Source organism: Argiope bruennichi, chromosome 7, assembly GCF_947563725.1.
Source record: "Argiope bruennichi chromosome 7, qqArgBrue1.1, whole genome shotgun sequence".
Taxonomy (NCBI): domain Eukaryota; kingdom Metazoa; phylum Arthropoda; class Arachnida; order Araneae; family Araneidae; genus Argiope; species Argiope bruennichi.
Genome location: NC_079157.1, coordinates 119772311 through 119797420, shown reverse-complemented (window position 1 = coordinate 119797420; position 25110 = coordinate 119772311). Strand labels below are relative to the sequence as shown.

The following is a 25110-nucleotide window of genomic DNA, read 5'->3' as shown; positions in this document are numbered from 1 at the left end:
ATTAAATTAACCTCACAATCTACTCCAAAATTAAAAAAAAAATATTAGTAAATTCGCATGTATCGCAAAATAACTACATTATAAAACCACTTATTTTAAATTTTGTAGAATTTCCTTTCAAAACAGTAAAAAATTATTTTTAAAAAATGTAAATGGGAACGACATTTACCGATTGCAACATTTTTCATTTTTCTCAGAATAGCAATTAGATCAAATCAAATTCCTTATTTAATATGATTTTTTCAAAAAATAGTTTGCATGTTATCGCAAAGTTATTTAATTATACAGCCATATATTTTGAATTTCATAAATTTTCGTTTTAAAGCTGTAAACTAATTTTTAAAATGATTTTTCAGAGATAAATTCATTTTTAAAAATGAATCCTCAGTTTAAAAAAAATACATATATATTATATTAATGAAGAAGGAAGCCATTAATCAAATGATTCGGCGAAAATTGTTAGTAAAAATGCAAATTAGAAGGCTTTTGCATTTCATTTTCTAGGAATGGCAATTAAATTCTGGCAACAAGGAAGACACGAATAATTTTTCAGCTTCACGATATTATATAAAAGGCAAGAAACAAAGAATGACGTTTCACATGAATACTTTGCTGCTGTTGAAAACTTTTGGAGATTTAGATGAATATGAATTTTAAGATGAATACGTTGGCGATTTTTGTTGTTTCTCTAGTTATTTTAGGATTATGCTCAGCCGATGATGAAAAAACAACCAGAAATGAAGAAATCGCTTTATCGTTTTACAAGTGCGTGGCATGTGGTAAGTTCGGTTTGTTTCTTGCAAATCTTAGTTCGAATTGTAGAATTTTAAATAAAATACAGACTTGATAGATTGCCGCTTATTCGAAACTTTCTATGTTATGTGGATATCTGTTTGTGTTTTACTCCGCTGGATTTGGAACTATCAAATTTGACACTAACAAAATTTGCAAAGTGGAAGTGTAGACTTCTGAGTATATTCTTTATAATTTGAATTAATTAAAAATAACAGAAATTTTGGTATTTTCCCATGATGGTCTCTGGACATATTATAGCTTTAAAACAATTTTTTTGTACCATTAATATTTTTAAAAATTATTATTTCAATTATGTTTGCCCATTTTTTAAGCTATTTGTCGATTGTTTGAATAATTTAAAATTAATTTTGATTATTTGTACAAAATATATAATTAATATAAATAGTATTAATTACATATATTAGATCTACAATTAGGAGAATCAACATAAATTAACTAAAATTTTAAATATGCTTTTTAAAAATGCTGGTATGTGTGTGTGTGTGTGTGTGTAATGATATTTCTTAATCTAATTTAAGTCTTAATTTCTCAATTTTTGTCTTAATTTAACTCGTATTAACTTCATGCTAAAATGTTCTCTTATTTCCAACTTTTTTATTTAATTAATCCAGCATGCGCTCTGCAAAACTGTAAATTTGGCTGGCTCTCACACTCTGAGTGAAGAAATAAAAATCTGTAATGCTTAGCACTCTCTTTTAAAGATACCAAAATTTCCCTACTTTAAATCGACACGTGTAAAACAAATCCCTATCAAAATCTCATTGTAAAAACTAATGGAGGGAAAATTGTGCTCTTATTTGTTCTTCTGCTATTGTGTCGCGAAGTAGACGGACTTATCTCGTCGCTTCTCCCTTGTTCATAAATTATGCCTCCCAGGATGGATTAAATTGAAGTTAAAACTCAAAGCACTGAAACCTTTATAGTAGTATTTGGTACTCAAGTTCTTCGGGAAAAATCCTTAAATTAATAGTTAATTTTAAGAAAAAATAATTAGTAAGAAAAAATAGAAATTAATACGAAAAATGTATTTTAAAGCACTATTAAAAATGTACTAAAAGTACATTTTTTTTTATCTAAAAATATGGACTCCAAAACAAAACTGCAAATATATAAGGCGTTGATAATTCTTGAAGTAAATTAGAATTTTAATGTTTTATAACACAAGGTAACCATTCTAATCATGACCCAATATTTAATTTCTAAGCCTTTCGAGCTAAACACTGCTTTTATACTTACTAAGCATATATTTACAACAGGAAAAATTGCGGAGTTAAAACAATATATTTCATGTTTTAAAGTCAATAAAAGTAATATTAGAAAGATTGAAGTCTAAATTTTTATATTATCCGCCGGTCCTATTAGCCATATTTAGTAAAGCAAACTTAATTTTCTAACATTTTATTAAAAAGGTTTCAATTTTTCGCCGACTAAAACTGATAGATGAAGTTTTGAATATCACTATAGATCGTTTCAATGACCGACTTGAGCAAGATTCGCGTAGTAACAAGTGGCAAGCATGCGAAGCGGCCATTAATTGGCTTAAAATAATAAAATTTAAAGGTTCATAACTCGGTTCAAAGCTTCAATTTAACCGCAGAAGTGCCGAACATTTTTATTTCAAATATTAGAGTGCCAGAAAAATGATACTAAATACGAATAATAAAAACGGGATATGGTATAAAAATGCGGGCTATTTAACTTTTTAGCAGTTCACTTATTGATTCAAACGATATAAAATAACGTAATTTATAGCATTATAATCTTTACAAATATACGAATAATCATCATCATATGCACTTTTAGTTTCGTGTAGCACAAAACCTTATCCACCCCACCCCCCCTTCAAGAGCCATATTTAGAATTATATTTGTCAAAATAATACTCACAAAGCTGAAAGACGATGAATTGAATTATGAAATACACGTTTTTGAAAGCTGAACCTGGTTTATGTTTGTTAAATTGAATTTAGTTTTGGGTTTCTTAAAGGTATTGTAAAAAAGCATGCAAAACTCAATTATTACTTATGAATGTTACATTTGTTTTAATTCTATAATTATTAAAGTAAAAAAAAAATCGATTTTAAATATTTTCACGTATAAATTCTTTTAAAAATGACATCAGTATTTTCAAACAAAACAACATACTCATACTATTTATTTTAATTTTTAATAAAATTCCTGCTGAAAAACATTTCGCAAAAATATGTCAGTCGAAAAAATCAACTAACGTTCAAATGCATAAGGTTTTAATTGAATATAAATATCAATAAATTGTTCCCAGAATCAAACAGTTTAATTCTGCAGAAATAGAAAAGTTAACTTTTACATCTCTGGCCTTTTACGTAGTCCAGCGTAAGTTGATTTTTCTCTCTTTAAATTTTCTGATTCATTTTTAAAGTATACAAATTTTGAATTTCATATTTAATTTTCTAACATTTATTTAACATTAACTTTATTTTTAATTTTTTTAAAAATTCTAATAGAAAAATTGCTTTCAATATCCATAAAAGATAAAAATTAATAATCATCTGATTTAAATTCGATTGATTTTGATGAAAACGAAATGGTTATCTTTTCCATTTATCACTTAGGTTCCAATGATTATTGTCAAAAAAAAATAAACAAAAATGGTGAAATGTGCAAACGGTTTCATGAAATACTGTTTATATGTTTTTCTTTTATTTAAATTAAATATTTTATTTTATTAGATGTATATTATTTGTTGGTTAAAAACAGTGCATAATTAAGCACTAAAAGAGTCACAAATTGCGACTCTTGCCGCAGCAATAGAAAAATTCATAAATTTATTTCTATGGCATTTTCATGAATTATTTCTTTAATGAAGATTCAGAATAAATTATATTAATTTGTTGATGTATTTTCTTCTTTTAGGAGGGGACAAAGTCCTCAAAGCGTATGAGAAATGCAGGGATCTTAAATCTGGAAATGTAAGTACTAATATTTTTCTTTAACGAACTATCGAAAAAATCAGTTCATATGTATTTAGACAACAGATTGTTCATCATAGGAGGCCGATTTAAAGTCGTTCCTTCTCTTGGTTATATCTGGAGAGGTTCGATAATGATGACGGACCTTTTTTGTATTTTTAAGATTTTATTGTTTCTCCGCTTTCGGGAGTTGGTTTGAGCCTTGCCTTTCGGCGATGCTGCTTGGTCGATGATGTTACAAAGACTGACGGTTTTTTACATATACCGCTAGAGGGCGTTACAAGTGAGAGGCGGGGCAACATGCTTACGTAACATACTCCCGCCTTGAAATTGTACAATTTCAATATTCAGACACTATATGAATTTCACACATTACAATAAATTCGACAGAATTATTATAAAAAATGAATAAATGTAAAAACAAATAAAAAATACTAAAATAATTCTTAAATATAAATTTACACAAAATAGTACTGAAATAATTCTTATATATACACATTTATACAAATGAGTTAAAGTCTATATATTATTTACAATCATATACACATATAAATCCAATTAATTTTTTGGAAGTAAACATATTTGACTAATACCTCTTTTAATAACACCATTCGAAACTCTTATTACAACAACTCTGACTAAACCATCAGAACCTTTTATTAATTCTTGAATTCTACCCAGTCTCCATTTATATGGAAGCAAATCTGGATCTTTGATTACAACCATATCATTAAGATTTACATTATTCTTAGTTAACTGCCATTTGTTTCTAAGATGCAAATTATTCAAATAATTATGTTTCTAATTTTTCCAAACTTGTACTGATTTAGTTAATTTTGCCATTTTGACAAATAATTAATTTACTCTGAAAATTCAGAAGGTTGCACCTTGCTTACCATGAAGTTGGATGCTGCTTCAATTTCCATTATTATTATCTTACATTTTTTACATTTTAGAAGAACACTTCAAATGATTAATAAATCTGAAAAGATAACTTACAATTTTAGTATAGTTGTTACTTAAATTTAAAATATTACAAATAAAATTATTAGAAATATTAGTTAGTAAATTCAATTCACAAAAAGTTTTAACTTCTTTCATAAAGTCATTATTGATTGCACACACTCGCGATTTGCTGCACAAAAGACTTGTTTTCACTTCACTGGATTTATTTATTGAGCACACATAGATGACTGCACCGTAGTTCTTAACCGAGGCATCACAGAAGCAATGTAGGTCTATGGTGGTGGGATTCTTGATGATAACACATCTTTGAAATTTTAACTGTTGTTAAGTCTGGAAATTCAAAATTTAAGTTTTGATTTATTCCCTAATAATTCAGGATGGTTTGAAACCCATTTGTGAAGTTGCATGCCTCCTTTACTTAAAGGTTCTATTAAATGCTGTTGTAAAGCCTTGGTTTCTGGTAAGTTATTTGAATCAGTTAAAATGTCGCCAACATAAACATCAGTAAGAAGTGCTGCAGATGCTTGAGGAAATTCACTTTTTTCTTTCTCAGCTAATGCCTTGAGTGTTCTGGTGGCTAAAAATGGAGCACATTTTGTTCCATATGTCACAGTCCGTAGTCTGTATGTTTGCACAGGAGAAAATCTGTTAGGTTTCCACAGAATTTTTTGCAGGTCTCTATCTGCTTCTGCGACCAAAATTTGGTGATACATTTTCTTTATATCTGCACTAAATGCAAACTGATATGTTTGGAATCTTGGAATGATGCAAAATAGTTCCTGTTGAATTGTTCCACCGTTCAATAAAATGGAATTAAGTGAAACTCCATTGCTAGAATTTGCAGATGCATCAAAAACGACACGCAAGGGTGTTGATGTGCTTTCTGGGCGAAACACGGCATGATGAGGAATATAATGTTCACTATTGGCAATTTCAGGAGAATCTAAAATTCTTTCCATATGATTTAACTGGAAATATTCATCCATGAAAGCCTTGTATTGTATTGACATTGTTTTATTTTTATCTAATCTTTCCCAAAGTAAATTTAAACGCCTTTCCGCTATTTCTTTTGAATCGCCTAATGTAGAACGTTTTTCTTCAATTATTGGTAATTTAACAACATACCTTCCGGTACTATCCCTCTTATGAGTGGAAAGAAAATGTTCCTCACTGTAAGTTTGTTCATATGTTTTTGATTCGACTGAATCATCTGTATTATCATCAGGAAAAGATTCTAAGTTAAAGAAATTTTTAACAGAATTCTCCAGATTATCATTTTCAAAAATTAATCCAGAAAAGAAATGAGAATTTCTGCTGTTGATTGTTCCCGTTACTAAATATCCGAACACACTGTTTTGTAACAAGAGTGAATTATCATATGATCTAAATTTTTCTGCCTTCAATAAATCAAAGAACAACTCGCATCCGAGTAATGCATTAATTTCACTAGGAATATGAAAAGTCTCATCCGCAAGTTTTATCTCACTTGGGAAGTTAACTTTTGAGATATCAATTTCTTTAGAAGGAGTTAAATGCGTAATTTTAGGCATAATTAAAAATGATACAGTTCTGGAAAAATCATTGTCTTCATTAAAAATGGTAGTGGTTAATTTATTTTTAACGAAGAATTCTCCTCCGTTAATACCAGAGATGGATGCATTAACCTTTTCCTGCTTCAAATCTAAAGAATTGGCCAAATCTGCAGTTATTATGTTTACCGAACTCCCTGAATCCAACAGGGCTTTTATTTTTATTTTTTGACCAAATGCGTCTTCAATAAATAACTGCGCGGTGCATAGAAGGTTTGAAGATAGTTTCGAGTTACTTGCAAGCGCTGACTCAGCCTCAGGGGTCAGTTTTTGGGGGAACCTGGACGAGCCAGACGGTTCATTGTTTACATAAAGTTGCTCCCCCGCGTCTGGGGGCGTTACCTCTGCACGGCGCGTATCCAGATGTATCAAAGAATTATGGCCTGATTTTTGACACCTCCGGCAGAGGAATGTGGATTTGCAGGGTGGCTTATGCAATTTCAAACAGTTCTTACAAATGTTGTATTTTTCTAAAAGCTCGATTCTTTTAGTAACACTCAATTTTAAAAATTCAGAGCATCTTTGTAAAGGATGTTCAAATTTACATAAAATACATGGCTTTACATTACTTAGTTTATTCGCATCATGAAGAAAGTTTTTCGGCTTATTTATTGAGCCTTGAAATTCCTTGTGGAATTTGTTACTTGTAGGGTATTTCCCTAATTGATCGAGTACCATCGCTCTTGATTCTAAAAATTGCAAGAGCTCCTTCAATGAAGGTATTTGTTTTGATTGGATGGACATTTCATATGCCTTTCTACTCTCTTTGTCAAGTCTTTCTAATATTATATTTACTAATATAGCACTTGTTAAGTCATTACATTCTAAATTCAAACCTTTTAAACCTCTTAGACTTTTATTTATTGTGTCTGCGATATTTCGTAAGCCTTTTGCGGACTCAAAATTTAATTTTTCTAGTTTTAGCATATTTCGAATGTGAATATCAACAACTGCTCGCTTATTTTCAAAGCGTTCTTCGAGAGCTGCAAACAGTGACTCAAATGTATCGTCACTTGTTTCTATAAATTTAGCTTCACCACGGAGGGCAGCTTTTAAATAAAATAACTTTTGATCATTCGTTAATTCGGTATTATCGTTTATTAGACACATAAACTGATTTTTGAAATTACTGAATTCTTCCATTTTTCCGTAAAACAGCGGTAAGGGAATTTCTGGAAGTTTCGTTTTTAATTCAATATGATTGATATAGGCTTTCAAATTTGAATTTTGATCATTTATATTATGGATTACATTTTCGTTAACATTATAATTAGAGAGTAAGCATTTCAAACTTACCTCTAATTCGTTTCTTTCTTCTTCGATATCCAACATTTCTTGATCGCACTTCTGGCTTAACGTTTCATCTTCGTCGATTTCTAAATAATCCTTGAATAAAATTTCTATTTCATTTTTTATTTCTTCCACAATTGCCAGCTTTTGTTGACAGCTGATTATAAATTTATTTTCTTCTTCAACCGTTGAACTATTTTCAACAAACTTTTTAACACTTGTTAGTTTCGCCTTCATCCTTCCACGGATTCTATTTAACTCTTTGGCTTTTTGAGTTTTATTTTTCTCCATAGTTACGCTAATTCGTCTCCGGATCGCTAGGACCAGAATGGAGAGGTTCGATAATGATGACGGACCTTTTTTGTATTTTTAAGATTTTATTGTTTCTCCGCTTTCGGGAGTTGGTTTGAGCCTTGCCTTTCGGCGATGCTGCTTGGTCGATGATGTTACAAAGACTGACGGTTTTTTACATATACCGCTAGAGGGCGTTACAAGTGAGAGGCGGGGCAACATGCTTACGTAACAATATCTGCACAACACATTCTATAGCGATACGTCGAGTACGAGAGTGAGAAGGTGGTTGAGTTTTGCCAGGTTTTAATGATCACTCCACGCTTCTTCTTTCTTATGCCATTTATGATTCCTCAGCGATAGTTTCACTAAAAAGCAGGTGCGAAAAATCCGATTTTTTAGGTATGGACAGTAATAAAAAAATTATGCTCTGATAGCAAAAAAAAAAAAAAACTATTTTTCAAAAAGAAATAGAAATTAAAGTGTACCTAAAAATAAAGAAAGAGGAGCACACTAATGAGATTCTTCAGCGTGATACGCAGTATATGGGTCACGTGACACCGGCGGATGGAGGGATAATAGTAGTATTATTGAATTGGGACAAAAATTTGATTTATTTGTCTATTTCATTTAACAAAAGTAATTATTTCGTGAGAATGACAAAAGTGATAATTCCGTGAGCGAGACAAATTGATTATTTCGTCAAATTCCTTAGTTTTTTTGTTTTGTTTTGTTTTTTTCTTTTTTTCATACCGTACCCTAGTTGTTGAAAATGAGCCATGACAATTTCAAAGTCTGAAGGGAAAATATACAATAAAAAAAACATAGATAGCCCCAATTAGATTAACTTTGCTTTCCAACTTCCACAATATTAAAATTTGATAAAAAAAAAAAGTATGAAAACAACATCCTTAACTATATCAACATAATGTAACTATAATTATTCGTAAACTTGTGAATCGTTTCGGGTCATTTAATAGATAAATGTGAAAGTGGAAAAGTACTACAAGATGAAAAACCATCAAAATCTCTTATCAAAGTAAAAAATTGCTCATATTATTAAATTTTCTAGAAAGAAAATCAGGATGTATTTATAATTTAGAATACCATATTGCATCTGTTTACAAAATGATAAAAATTTTAATTTTTCATCTAAATTTTAAAATTGAATCTAGGTACCTTTTGAGTAAAATCAAAATATAGTGTATAGTTTTTAAATACAATTTTAACCAAAATAAGACAGTTAGACGATATTAAAACTAAAAATCATAGTTCTTATTTTTAATTTAAAGGCATGTGTGTATGTTTAATTTAGGCTTGAACTGAAGATAAGAGGTGTGTGTGCGTATGTGTGTGTTTGCGTATGTGTGTGTGTGTGTGTGTGTGTCTGTGTGTGTGTGTGAGTTTCCTTGCGTCAAGGAATTAAAAAAAAGAAACTATTAGAAAATACTTTTATTGCATAGTGAAATACAATACCTAGGTTATTTTGACACCATTGACCATTGGTTTATCATGACACCATTGTTGAAGCATTTATTTTAAAAAGACACGATATTTAATATTCCCTTGTGGCAGAAAGATGTCGCCTGCGATTGTGAAGTGAAAGGAAAATGTGAGGAAAATGCATTGGCTGTGACGTAATTTGTGAATCTTTAATTCTCCTTCATCATGTGTTCAACTTCTGTAAACAAATCATCATCAATCAGAGACCGCCGCCTATTTTCTTTTTTGTTGTAAAGATTTTCACTTCCTTCATTGAAACTTCGCATCCACTTCCTTGGTATCGAATTACTTGTCGCTTTCTGTTCTCTAACTTCGCGAATTGGTCTGTGAATTTCTATTGATTCTGTGTTCCTAGTATTAAGAAAACGGATGACAGAACTTAACTCGCATTGGCGGGTGTTCAACTTTTAAATGCTCTACATGCAGCCGACGTAATACTCGGAGATTTAGAAATGACATTTATTGTTTATCATTAACAAAGTGCACATGCTTGTGTGAAATCCTGAATGCAACGCTCTCGCGGCAAAAGTTGAAAACTGAACAAATTAGTTTCTGGATACTCCTCGCGCGCGCGCGCGCGCGTGTGTATGTGTGCTGATTAATCTTTTAAATTTAATTAAATTCTTAATTAATATTCCTATTTTTCATATTAAATTAGCCCATATTATTTTATTCTAAAATTTTCTCTTATTTTCTGATCAAAATCCCATTTTTAAAAATTAAATTATTGCCAATACGCTCTCTAAATATTCCTTTTCCTTTATTTCCCCATGGAGCGGATTATCTTCCCACTTTATTTCTCACATAAGGGAGGGAAAAGAATCCTTGGCGCCTATGCAAGTTTTTCAGGTATACCTAAGATTCCCTTTCTTAAGACGAAACGTGTCAACAAAAACCTTATCGGAATCTCGTAATAAAACCACTAAAGCAAATTTTTCTGTCTCTTTTGCTGTTGTGTCGCAATGTTGACTGACACGGACTTTTTTTTTGTGTGTGTGGTCGCTTGTTTCTTGTACAAACTATGTCTCCCGGATGAAAAGAAAAAAGCGTAGTTAAAATTTCAAAAGTTTCTTCTTTTTGGCTATATATTTTCAAAATTATGTTTACACTTTACAAATATATATGCAAACATATTTTAGCAGATGCATGGCAGAGTAGAAACTTTTGAAATTTTAACTTTGATTTATTACATCTCGGGAGACATAGTATGTACAAAAAAAAAAAGAAAAAGAAAAAAGATACTTAATTTTTTTTAAAACACGTTGGCCAACATTGCGACAGAAGGCAGAAAATTTTCCCTTCAGTGATTTTACTAGAAGATTTTGATAAGGCTTTCTTTGACATGTGTCGATTTAGAAAAGGGAGTCTTAGGTATCTTTAAAAGAATATTGTAAGTATTAGGGACTTTCCTTAAAAATTTGAATTTAAAAAAAAGATATCGTTACATATATATATATATATATATATATATATATATATATATATATATATATATATATATATATATATATATATATATATATATATATATATATATTGTGTATATATCGGTTTTGGCGTGTAATTGACTCCTTTAAATAATTCAAGATCCATCTAAGATGTATATCTCTAGTGGATGGAATTGTTGCTTGAAATGCGTCATGGTGTGGCGCATTTTGCAAGAAACATGCGTTTAAAAGGCACAGATTAAGCTACTTTTTTTTAATTGGGAACCATTTTTACATCTATATCTTTCAATACCTTCATATTCTTCGATTTCAACCCACCACTTTCACCTTTCACTTTCATTTTCCTTGTCATTCGCTGATTTCATTTCTTCTTTCTGTATCCATTTCACTAACAATTGTTTTTCTTTTTTCGATTTCACACTCATCTCTTTCATTGCTTTTCTCACAACTTTCGCTTTCACTTTCTTTATCAGTTTCACTTTTTTAATTATACTGGTTTCTCTTCGTACTAAGAGTTGCTTCTTTTCTCTACTTACTTCGTTTTTTACAGTATTAGTAGATTGACCCCACGTACCATGCGAAAGTAAATTATTTGGAAAGAAAAGAAACCAACGGCAGGGATCTGCCCAAAACTTTCTCGCATACTCTTTAATATATGTGTTATCCCAGATAACTCCTTGCATGGCATTGGCGAACAATAGTCAGAAAATATGAAACTTTGAAGTGAATTTCATAGTTTTACTGAATCTATCGTGTCATCCTTGATCAGTATTTTGGCAATTAATCCTTGGCATGCGATAAATAGTAATCGAAAATCAAATTTGTGTCTTCCCAATCGATAAGTTTTTCCCAATCGATTGAAATAAAAAATTGACACGGAATTATACTTGTAGTCACACAGTCAAGTACCAAATTTGATATATTTAAGTCATTGCAAATCTGTGTTATCGCGTTTATATGTTTAAAAGTAAAGACCAACCAATGATAAATCCCTCAGTGGATTTAGCTCAAAATTTGATTGGTGTATAGAACATAGAAGTTAATTCTGTGTATCGAATTTTATTTATCTAGCTCTCTTCGTTTTGTAGCTATAGTGTTAAAATATATTCAAAATGTCGGACAGACAGACAGATTTTCTCTAAAAGGATTTTTCTCAGACTTTGATAGAAATCTACAAATGTAGTATAAAGACCGTATACCAAATTTCATCCATCCAGATCAAAGCTTTTTTTAACTATCTTTGCCACAGACAGGCAGTCGGACATTTTTCAAAAATGTGTTTTTCGAATTCAGGGAGTTCTAAAATGAGGAAATTCATCAAAATTTAGAGTTTAATTTTTTTTTTTTTTTTTTTTTTTTTTTTTTTTTTTTTTTTTACGATTACTATAGTACTTTCTTTCTACTACGTATACTAGAAAGTAAAAAAAAATGTTGTAAATATTTAAAATTTTAATAGATGTTCATCTTTTAAAAAAGCATTTACAACGTATTGTTTGAATCGACATATGTGGCGGCAGCTTTTAATTATAATTAAATACTATCTCGTCCGAAAATATGGTATACATTTTAAAATTATTTTTTCAGAATATATGATATATAGTGAGAAGAAATTCCAATTCCAATTAAATTTATTGATAGTATTCAAAAAAATTTTAAATAAAAATTACTTTGATTGAAGTAAGATGTAGCCTTCTTCAGGATATCCTGGGTTGTTGAGTTACTTCGCTCTAAATTTGCTATTTTACTTAGAATTCAATTGCAACCTTATTAATGTTGACATGCTTCTGCTTTTGATCTTGTCCAATTGTACATTTAAAATAAATCATTTTTATCACTGATAGTTAATTGCTTTAGTTTGGGATTGCTGTTTTGCAACCCAATATTGGTTTAATAAAATCCTCCATTTTCTTATAATAAGGAGAGGGGGCGTTATTTTATTTTACACAATTCTATGTTATTATATAGATTGTTTATAAATGAATTCCCAACTTTACAGATTTGTTTTGTACAACAAGTCCAGACTTGTTGTAATTAGAAATTTGAATTCATTAGAAATAGAATAGAATAGAATTCATTGGAAATAGAAAATAACAGCTTGGAAGTTAAAATCTCACACATTTATAAATGTTCAATACAAACTTATAAAGAAATGTGAAGAATAACGAAGCAGTACGATTACACGTCACATAATTTTTTTTTTCTACATGCTTGGTGTGAAGTTTTGAAAGAACACACATAAGCGTGTATGGCGATATTTGACTCCTTTTCACTTGGGCTACATCAAACAACAAGTTTTTGTTTCACCGCTACCGATTGACGTTGACGAACTTAAAGCATGCATATCTGCATCCTTTCAAATCGTTACAACAGATATGATGAAAAAGTTTGGGATTAGGGATTGCAATACCGGTATATCGGGATACCGAATACCGGTATTTTGAGTCATTTTACAATTTTGTAATACCGGTATTCACAAGTTTAAATACCGGTTCTTCGGTATTTACTAAATTTTTAAAATTGTCTCCACTATATGTTCAGGGATCGCGAACATAGCAAAATAGTATACGTTTTTGTTTTTATGTCTCCTTAACGGGCGAAATTAATTAGCTAATTAATAGCTTAATTAATTGCTTAAATTTAAATTAGCGAAACATGGATTATTCCCGAAAGAAGATATCCATAATGACTGATGGAGCAACAGTTATGAAAAAAGTTGGAAAGTTGATTGGTGCAAATAAGCAATTGTGCTATGTACATGGAATTCAATTAGGAGTAATAGATGCATTATACCAAAAAAATAAAGAACAGAAGAATCCAAATACTGTGGGTATAGAAACTTCGGATTCCGAGTGAGAGTGATATTTACAGTGAAGATAATGACAATGTAATTGTTGAAGAAGATATTGCTAATGAGTATGAAATATTAACCCATCAAGAATTACTTCCCCTAATTTATAAATTTCGAAAAATTGTTAAGATATTTAAACGTTTTCCTATAAAAAAGGATATATTATTAAAATCTATACTAACTGAAAATAAAACAGAATATATGTTAATATTAGATTCTAAAACACGCTGGAACAGTTTACTCCTAATGATGGAACGATTTTTGAAACTGAGAAATCCAATCCAAAAAGCAATAATCGACTTAAACCTGTAAATTAATTTTTCAGATAGTGAATCGACTTAATATCCAAAACTATATCAGCTCTACTTCCAATAAAACTGACTATAGAGGCATTGTGTCGGAGAGATTTTAGTTTATTAACAGCTAATGCAACAATAAATTTCATGTTGCAATCATGAAAGAACAACACACATCACTATCTGAAGAATTATATATTACATTGAAAAATCGCACAGAAGAAAGGCATACCGAACTAGAATATGTCTTATGGTATTTACATAGTTAAAATGATTTTAAAGATGAAAATGAAAAAGAAGAAAATAAAATAATCAATTCAAATCTGATTAAGTTTATAGTAAATTTCCGTACAATTTTTTACTCACAAACATATCCACATTCAGAAGAATTCGGTTCAGTTATCGAAGATTATGATGACACTAATGTCGATAATGAAAATGAATTGTCTCTTGAACAAAAATTAGAATTAGCGATAAATAAAAAAAAAAAAAAATCAACGAACCAAAATACAATACAGAAATCAGCTATATCCAAAACCATCCGACGAGAAATTTATTTATTTGAAGATGAGGGATTTAGAGGTAAATACTTGGAAAAAGTATATCGCGTATTGCTAACAGTATCACCAACTAGCGTAAATGCCGAAAGAGCATTTTCGACAGCTGGTAATTTTTACACAAAATTACTTTTCAGGCTTAATGACAGTACAATTGATGCATTATGTTTTCTAAGATCACATTTCAAAAATTTGTAATAGTACCACAGACTGAATAGTGATACTTACACTTTTTTTGTGATTTAAATAAATAAGTTGTTCTTTTACTTTTTTGTAATTCTTTATATACTGTTATAATTTATAAGTTACATATTATTTTTTGTGATATTTACACTCTCTTATAAAACTGGCAAATATAACAAAGAAACACCTTGTTTTTTTTTTGTTTTTTTTCTAAAATTTCTAATACCGGTATTAAAACCGGTATTCCGGTATTAAGATCTAAAAAATATCAAATACCGGTATTGAAATTTTGGTCCGGTATTGCAATCCCTATTTGGGATGAATTATCGTATTGAGAAAATGAGTACTTATAACTATGTTGAATTTAAACTTTCAACTGTTATTTGTAATTTCCGATGAATAAAAAAATTATACTTTGCTTTTGTTTTTCGTTAATAGCCATGCAAAGTTAGAAAATTCATTTGTATTCATTGCCATAAAAGTTTTCATTTAGACAAAAAATAATAATGTGTGCCAACTAAAATATGTCAGCAGCTGCGTTGCTTGCCTGCTTCAGTAATTTTTAAGGGCCGCGGTGGCCTGGTGGTAAGGTCTCGGCTTCGAGCCAGAGTGTTTCAAGTTCGAGACTCGATTTCACCGAAGAATCGCCGTGTAAGCAGGTCTGGCGCCCGTTAAATCTGTCGGGGCCAAACGTCCTCCCACGGTGTGGTGTGGATGTTTGGAGATGGGGTGCCAGCTTAGGTGTCGTCCTCATCATCTGACCGCGGTTCAAAATCACGAGGGTCGTCCCCAAATAGCCCTAGTGTTGCTTTGAAACGGAACGTCAGTATGATTAACTAACTCGGTAATTTTTAAATACTTTAAAATGTATACAATATTTTAGGATAAAGGGAGTTCAAATTTTAAAATATTCCGAAAAGAAAATTCAATATCAGATAGTAATACAACAAAACATCATCTGAAAAAGAATAAATTAATGCAAAATTTATCAATCAAAGCATAGGAACATATATCGTCTCTCATTTAACAATAATCATTATGAAATAAAATATCATCTTTCGTGGTATGAATAATAAGACGACTAAAATCTCAGTAGATGTGCCAATTCGTTGACTTGGCAAAAGCAACTTGAAGCTTTGATTTGGCCTGTGACATCATTCAACGAATCAAATTTTTTATTTATTTTTTTTTATTTTGATTTTCTGGTGATAATGAGGTTGGTGAAGGTCTAAAATCGGATATTCACAATCATTTCGTACCACGACAATGAAGTGATGACATGTGAAAACCAATCGAAAGAGGCACAAAATGGATTGGAAGGCTGGAGGGCAACCCATACCTTGCCAGCCTATTTTTCAAGAGCCATTAAGATTGAGCATTCTCTAAATGTGGGTGGGAAGGCAGATACTTCTGATGCGGAGAGGGGCAGAGAGGAAGAACTTGCGGTGTATTTTAGCAAGACATTCATATAGAGAGTTGAAGTGAAACGGAGTGGAATTATCGTGAATGACCGGATAAAATAGATGAAAGAAAAAAAATGTAATGGAAGGGAAATACCTTGCTTCTCTTGGTATGGCGCGGAGTGACCGTGACTGACCGCGCTCACTTTACTTATTGTGCATACACTAAATTGAGAAACTTCAATACTGGGCAATTTTTTGTGCAAGGAATTTGTTTCCCACGGTTTAAAATCATGAATGAAAAATTAGCTCGAAACTCACCAGTTGATTGTGACTACAATTATGGAAACTCTGACTTTAAATCAAACAAACTTCAGTACATGTTTTTGCCACTAGCAATATAAATCTATATCAAATTTTGGAACAAATTTTAACATACCTTTGAGCTTTTCTCTACTTTTAAATGATTTTACTTCTGGAATTATTTTTTTGATCACGAACTAATAATTCAGGATCAATATATCATTACATAATTGGATGTAACTTTTCTTTCTTTCTTTCTTTTTTTTTTTTTTTTCATGATTTTTATTAGAAAATTGATTTTGCAAATAGAATTTAATCCATCTCGAAAATATTTAACTGGAATTAAAGACTGACGTTTTGAAGTTTATTTACAGACAGCTTATTTACAGATTATTACAGCCACATATACTCAATATTGATTATATAAAAAATCATATTTTCATTAATTCTGTATTCATATATATAATCTAATTAAGACTGAAGAAACCTTATCACAAAATTTGCATATGCTAGGAAAAATAAGCAACAGAGCTGTTTTTATGCTCATTTCTTTTCTTTTTACATTACATTTTTTCCCCCATTTGTACTTCATTTTTTCACTCACTTTCTTGTGTACTAGAGTTTCCAAATTCTGCCAACTTGGGGATTCTCCATAATAATAACGAAAACAAATTATTTTTGTATTTCAGTGCTTTATTATCAGTTCATAGATTAGTTTAATTAAGTCTTTATTCCGTACGAGTGGTGCCACCTTGTAGATAATTTGAAAAAAAAAATGATTTCAGTATTTCCTAATATTTATAACAATGAATTAAAAATTAAGCGCTAAAAAGATGAAAATGGTTAAAAAATTAAACTCCGTTTTTAATCCACAATCAAAAGTGTGTTTTAAAAAACGCTCTATTTTATGTATTTCAGATTTATTGTAATCTTCCTAAACATGAACTTCATGTTTGAAAAATTTAGCCACTCTCATAAAAATTATTTTTATTATTTTATTGCGTTAAAATTTTGAATATTATTACTCTAATGCATTTGAATTTGAATTCATGCAGACAAAGAACATTACTGAAGAATGCGTGGCAAAAGAACTTCCAGAAGAGGTAATAGAAGGTGATAAGCGCTGGAAATATTACTGCGAAAACCCAGCAATGATCAGCAAAGTATGTTTTTATATTTTCTTATTTATTATTTCTATCATTTTCTTTATAACTCTCAAAGAGAGCATTTGAAACAAAAGGTAATAAGTTACTGATATTTTCAATAATAGGAATTCTTCATTAAAGATGTATTTTAAATAGAAGGTTATTATAATGAAGTGCTGTGTATGCTTTTCAGTATAATATCATAAAGTAATAAATCTATTATGAGTCATCTTTATTGATTAGATAATAAAACGAAATAAAGTAAATATAAAGTAAATGTGCTTTAAAACAGCCACAAAACCTTTCTTTGTAGATGTTAAATGGATGCAGTTACTGCTATGTTTTCAAGAATTACTAGATGCCTCTGTTCTACTTTATTTAATTCATCAGCTAAGGCTTTAAGCAAATGATTTGTATTCGCTGTTATCTTTGGATAATTCTATTCATAAGTAGTTTAATTTAATTATATTAAACTCTCGTTTGGGAATTGTTGCTATCAAAAGAAGAAGAGATTAAATAATGAGGTGTTCTTACAGATAAAAATATGTCCACATCAAAGCTTTAACTCCTCTCTTCAATCCAGATATTCACCACCTTTTTCTAATTTTTGCTAAGTCAATTCCAACCAAATAAGGAAATAATTTTTTGAAAAACTTCTCCACATTTTGTATGAAATCAGTTACACATTGAAGAACTCAAAATCATGGAATACTTGCTAATATTATGTGGAACCACTTTCTTCCAAATGACGTGTAGTGATTCGACATGGTATGGATTAACAAATCTTCAGAACTCCTTTGAAAAAATACACGCAGCATGGCTGAATATATCTTTAAAGGAGATATATAATTACTAAAATTTGTCGCTACAGGATTTTGTGTGCGTGCCTGACATTTCATTCTTCCACAAATTTTCAATGGAATTCATATCTGGCCATCTAGATGGCCAAATCATTCACTGGAATTGTTCAGAGAGTTAATTTAAAAAAGTGAGGAACATTTTGGCTCGGTGATACGGTGCATTGTCACCCTAGAAAATTATCTCTTTGTTCGGGTACATGAAATCTATGAATGGCTGCAATGATAAAGCTGGACATCATAATTACCAATCCATGATTTGTTCACTTTAATCTAAGTAATTTAATCCAATGCATGCCACGTAAAAAAAAATTCACACCATTATGGAGCCACCAACCACTTACACAGTGCTTTATTGACAACATGAATCCATGACTTCTTTGCCCTACACTTGAACCCTACTATCAGCTCTCAACAATTGGAATCGTGGCTCATTTGCTACCATATCCCATCATAGCCAAATTTCGCTGCGTTGTTCTCACGGACACATTATCGTATGTCCTACCTTTATTGTTACGTTATTTGACGAAGTGTTGCTTGTCTGTTAACAATGTCTTCTATGTTTGCGTCGCTAACTCGATTATTAAGTAAATTCGGTTGGCTATTGCGCTGTCCATGATGGAATATAATGTTTGGAAATTATAGATCCTCGGTACATTCTTGGCACTTTATATCAGGAATGTTGAATACCCTAGAAATTTCAGCTCAAGCCGAGCTCAAAGCCTGAAAATTTTCAGCGAGCGGCCGTAATCACGTCAAAAAGCTCTTTACGTGAATCCTTAATATAAATATAAATTCTGCATGTTACTATCCCATAACTTTCAGCACTTCCATGTAAAGCTTTATCCCTTCTGCAAGGAAGTTTTCACTCCATCAAAGACTTACACTTTTCTAAGCCTTAAGAAACGCATAGAATAGTGTCAAATTATTCTAAACGTCCAAAATTTTATAAAATTTGAAAAAAAATCAAGTGACCTTTTTTAGGATGGGCAAAAAGGAACTGTAAGCAGGAGCAAGTTATTTTTTTAAACTTCGTTCGAAATTCTTGGTGATCGTATTACAATTCCCTTGAGCTTATGATCATCTAGATTAATTAGGACAAGACTATTTGGATAATTGACGAGAGATTTAATTAAAGGACATTTCTTAGGGAAGGAAACAAATCTTTTCATAGTGTATCAGTTTAATAATTACAAAAATAACGTTTACATTTGTAAACTTTAATACTTTATTATAAACTTTATTATCATTAATGATTTATAATAAATCAGTAGCTTCATTCTAGTCGTCATTCAGTTTTATTACTGATTATATTCATTTTACAGCAGTCACGACAATGCTGCAAGAAGTTTAATAGCCAATAAATATGTATGTTAGCTTTCATATAATTATAATTATAAACATGTATGGAAAATTAAATTCTCATTGGAATTAGAAGTTGATATGATACTGTTTTATGTATTGGTTGAGTTATACCATTTTATATACCTTTGCATTTTGCTAATCACATTACTATTTTACATTTCCAGGTCTATGAGTGCTTTTATGATTACTACAAGACAGTAAGTTTATTAATTACTTAAATAGCTATATAAGCAATAAGAATTATTTTATTTTAAAATTTATTTCTTGGATCTTATTTACAAGTTAAAATATTCAAGATAATGAAATTTATCCAAACGTTATCCATTTGAATCCAGGTTTTTTACAAAGTCTTCATGTGAAATACTAACAATACATTTTTGAAAATAGTCAATAGTTTTTGTATTAATAAGATAAATATATAAATAAAGCTCTTTACCTTATGCAATAAATTATCAAACAAGTTTTAGTAAATACAATAATTGAAAGTATGGATGAGACTATTACTGCTTAATTTTTCAAATTGTGGAGTAAAATTTTATAATATCAGCTGCGGAAAACTCAACTTTGCACAATTAGGAAGCAAATAGAATTAAAATTCTCTGAGCGTTAGCCTTTTTAGGTTCATCTTTTACCAGTAATCATAACACAGCTCACTCTACGATTCTAAATTTAATATAAATGAATTATCATGAGACAATCTAATTGTTCCCTTTTGAAGCAATTATGGCATTAAATGGATCCGCATGTGTAGTTCTTTCTTGCTGATTTACATGACAAAAAAAAGAAAAAAAAGACTATGCCCTTTATTACAGTACCACAGTGTGTTCAATTCTTAACTTTTAATTACAATTTTGAGTCAATGTCCTATATTTTCATATGCTTTAAGGGCGTGTATCTTCCAGTGTAGATGAAAGTTTGCTTATTTTTTATTGCAACCGTTCGATAATTAATGTTTAAAATACTGTTATATTCTAGGATTAAATTTTTCATGTTATTTAAATCAAATAAAATCCAAAATAATTTTGTATCAAACCTGATCACTTGTTACCAATTCAGAATGTTTTATTCTCATTATTCTATCTGTACCAAAAAATTTCTTTTTCATAATGCCACAATTTACAAGAAAGATTTCTTTTTCTAGTTGACTGATGAAGATAAAGCTTCTATCCTAAAGTTCCAGGTAAGTTCATACTTCAAAACTGCTTTTTATTATACACTAGCAGTACCCATACGATGTTGCCCATGACATAACATCTAAGAGGAAAAATTAGCTTTAGACTTAAGTCTAGCCTCCACCCGATATGACATGGGAATGTCATGCGAGATCAAAAAGATATTTAGAAATCATCAAAAATAACAACAAAAGAATCTTTTATACCACATTTTCAGAAATATTTAGGGCTATCAAGGGGAGGTCACGGGGTTGAAATCTGAGATCGGGATGAGATTTAGTATAATGATAGTATACATTTAGAATGTTCATTCATGAAAATATAAAAGTGCAATGGCCAGCCAATTTCGAGAAAAGGGTCCTCAAACTTTTGGTAAAGCTTATATACTGATAACTTGACTCCCGTTCCGATGATCCCGATGGTATGGTTGTCTAGATAACCGTCTCGTATACTGCTCTCTACTATTTTTTTTTTTCATTACTGCGGTTGAGGAACTTTGCTTACATATTTAACAAATACCAGCTGCTTCTTTCAACTTTGGATATAAATACAGCTTTGTTGAGTTAGAATTGATAATTTATTATTATTAAAATCCAAGAATTTGAAAATTAATTTTTGAAAATGATGCAAGCAAGTTAAATTATCTGTAACCATTAATGTTACGTTTATAATTATTTTTCCTTTGAACATTAAATTATAATTTAAGTATTAAAAGAATAAACATTTATCCTTGCATAAAAATAAGTAGCATATTAATTAAAACTATCTGTAAATAGTTAATTAAATTTAAATAATTTTATTTTTTTTAAAAAATGCATCTGTATTTATAATTTTTCTTTTAAAATTTTAATTTTATTATTATGTATTTCGATAACAAATATTTATTTTGGATGAAAAAAAATTAAAAATATATTAATTAAGAGTATTTGTAAATTTTGAATTGAATATAAGTTATTTAAAAAGAAAAATATTTCTAGCCAGGTTCGAACCTTGCCCTTTCGTATACGAGACGATTACCTAGACAACCATGTTATAGGGATCAACGGAACGGATGTCATCAGTATATAAGCTTTACCAAAAGTTTGAGGACCATTTTTTCGAAATTGGCTGGCCATTGCGTTTTAATATTTTCATGAATGAACATTCTAATTGTATACTATCATTATACTAAATCTCATCCCGATCTCAGATTACAACCCCGTGACCTTTTTTATGTTACTGTATGCTACTGTATTTCGATCTTTCCTGTTCATTTTCCTTGATTTTTTTTCCTGCTGCGCATACTTCTGTTTACTTTTATTATTTTCGATTAAATTTTTTTGACATGCATTTCATTTTACTGCATTTATTGACTTTTTTTTCTATATTTCCGTTAATTTGCTGCAGCGTTCCTCGAAACCTTTAGATTGGAAACAGTATTGCTGCCGTTCGCGCCACATTCAGCCATTTCGCTAAAATTTGGTGAAAATGACTGTATATCAATGCTGTTCCATATTTAGCTTGTTAAAATGATTTCAATTTTCCCTTGTAAACAACACATGCCTTTTGATTCATCTTTCCATTTTAAAGCTGGGCATAGCTTTGATACACAGTCATTTTGCGCCTTGCGAGGTTCGCAATTTTTCGGTGTCACTTTGGCTACCGTTACCCTATTGCTACTGTTCTCGTCACATTCAGCCATTTCGCTAAAATTTGGCGATATTTTTTTTTTTTTTTTTTTTTTTTTTTTGCGAAAATGACTGTATATTAAAACTGTTCCTAAAACTGAACAATATGGACAGACTATAGACATTGTTCCTATTGAAACCGAGGCATCATTTCTGTAATCATCATCGAGCACAGGGATCGAAATTCAGAGCGGTGTACTCCTTTTCGGACCACATATCAGGAACATTTGTTGTTTCACTTCTCCTGTGTCCCAAATTTAAATGTCTTTCTCTGCCAGCAGACAGGCGAGATTCATTCTGTCTTTGTAATTCAATTGCAGTGCGATTTAAAGAGAGACGGTTACTTCGCTCTGCTGAAGACTCTCCTTTGAAGAAAGTGTGGACATTCTTTCTCTGATATTCGCTAACCTAACGTTTCTTTCCTCTACATTTTCATTATCGCGCAACAAACGATGCGTTTTAGCATGTAATGTGCTCCGGGCAAAATTGAATTTCCTTCTTTTGGGGATAATGAGATTTGAATCGCTGTTTAAAATCAGACGTAAACAAAGAAATGTATCACATATGAATACCACCTTTTCTTGCTATTTGCACATGCTAAGTTTGAGATTTACGCTCACGCGCGGCTAAGTGCAAAGCACAAATATTGCTGCTTTACGCATGCGCGAATCGCTGTGGGAAAATGATTGAAATCGCAATTATAAAACTCCTTTTATATATATATATATATATATATATGACTTCAATATGCTAAAACCTTTCCCCAATAAATGTCCTACAAAATGGTACAAATATCTCAAAATTAGTTAAGTATTTCTCGAATTTTTAGGGTTTTAACATACAGACGCTTTCAGGAGACTTCATTTTATACTATGTATAGATGAATGCTATTAAGAATATTTTGAAGAAATGGGGTTCTAGCTTTAACTTTACTATGGTATTAGTATTCAAATTAAAAGTAGAAATTTATAGTATAGTCAATCAAAACATTATATGTAGAAGTCAAATGTAGAAGCTTTGTCTAGATTTGAACTAGACGCAATCATATAATTGGTGAGAGGGGATAAGCATCATTTAATGAGTGATCAATTCACAATTCGAAATTGTACGAAAATTACAGTAGTTAGAGTGACGGATTGTCATATTAGAAATTAACAATATTACAAAAAAATATTCATCAAACAATTCAATTTTAAACAAAGAGCTATTAATCCATAAGTGGACAAAAAAATTTAATTTCAAAGACTATTAGTTGTATTTTAAGCATTTGTTGTCAAAATTGATGCATTTCAGATATATTATATAATCAAAACATGATAGAAATTACTTGTAATTTCACCAGTTGAAATTTTTTTGAATGCTAAAATGACAGTTCAGTGGATAAAAATATAGAGTCCTAATCTTCCCACACACATATATACGCTTATATTTTCGCCCAGTCAGCTCGATAAAGCTCGTGCAAAAATGAATATCAGTTAAATGTAATAAATTATTTGTATAGTTTATTAGTTTTTACATATAATAATTAATAATAATTTTTTATCTTTATAAAAATTTCTATATGTGTAAACTTTTAAAAAATTATCTACGAACCCTTTTTTATTCGAAAAATGGCTTCTTACGAAAGCAAACGAATATTCAATAAATAAGATATGTTTCTATTAAAGGAATTAGAAGCGAAACCGAATCATTAACAGCCAATGAGAGAAAGTAAAGGGAGGGGAGGGGATATAATTTGGAGTGAAGGTGAACTTTGGATGGTAGTGAAAAAAAATTAGTTGGTCACTCTCCGAATCGGGTCTGTTTTGATTGCAGCTTTAATGTCTTTAAATTCATAGGAAGAAAACTTGCTTTTGGTGTTCAGATAAATCACTCAACTGTGTGTGTAATAATCGATTTTGGGTGTTTTCATGAGCTGCTCTCCAACCAAGACATCATACATTTTTTTTTTTCTTCCTTATTTGTTCAACTTTTATCAGAATGAAAAAGATTTACTTTTCTCTCTCAGTGTAAAACAGTAAGTACATCGAACTCTCAAATTGGAAAAGTAATCAAATTATGTAAAAAATGAAAATACAATTCTTAAAAATAATTTCATGAGGTGCTGCAGCTCTACAGCTCTAATAAATCGCTATGTTTAAATTCCACAAGTAAAATTGGAACAACAGTGATTAAATGAGCATCAGACTTTTTATAATCTTACAATACATTTTAAAATTTCTGTTTTGTATAAATAGTTGTCATATTAATTTTTTTTCTGTGTGGTAATGTTGCTGTTGTAAAAATGTTGTTTTTCTTATTTTTCAGGAATGTGCTAACGATGTAAAGGCAAAATACTGCAAATAATAGGAAAAGGCTGGTGTAAGAATTGATTCGTACCTTATTTAGCCAAACAAAATATTCAACATATTAGTAAACTCATAAAATTATGTAACGTATTATTAATAAAAAAATGCATCAGACAATA

The 25110-nt window shown here is 30.3% G+C and overlaps 1 protein-coding gene across 1 annotated transcript; it reads left to right on the top strand.

Moving 5' to 3' along the window:
• Positions 1-584: 584 nt before the first annotated feature.
• On the top strand, positions 585-25110 carry LOC129974826 (uncharacterized). The gene is made up of 6 exons (XM_056087591.1): positions 585-779; positions 3708-3763; positions 17493-17600; positions 19969-20001; positions 20946-20984; positions 24951-25110. The coding sequence occupies exons 1-6, from the start codon at positions 641-643 to the stop codon at positions 24987-24989; spliced, it is 414 nt and encodes a 137-aa protein (XP_055943566.1). The 5' UTR covers positions 585-640; the 3' UTR covers positions 24990-25110.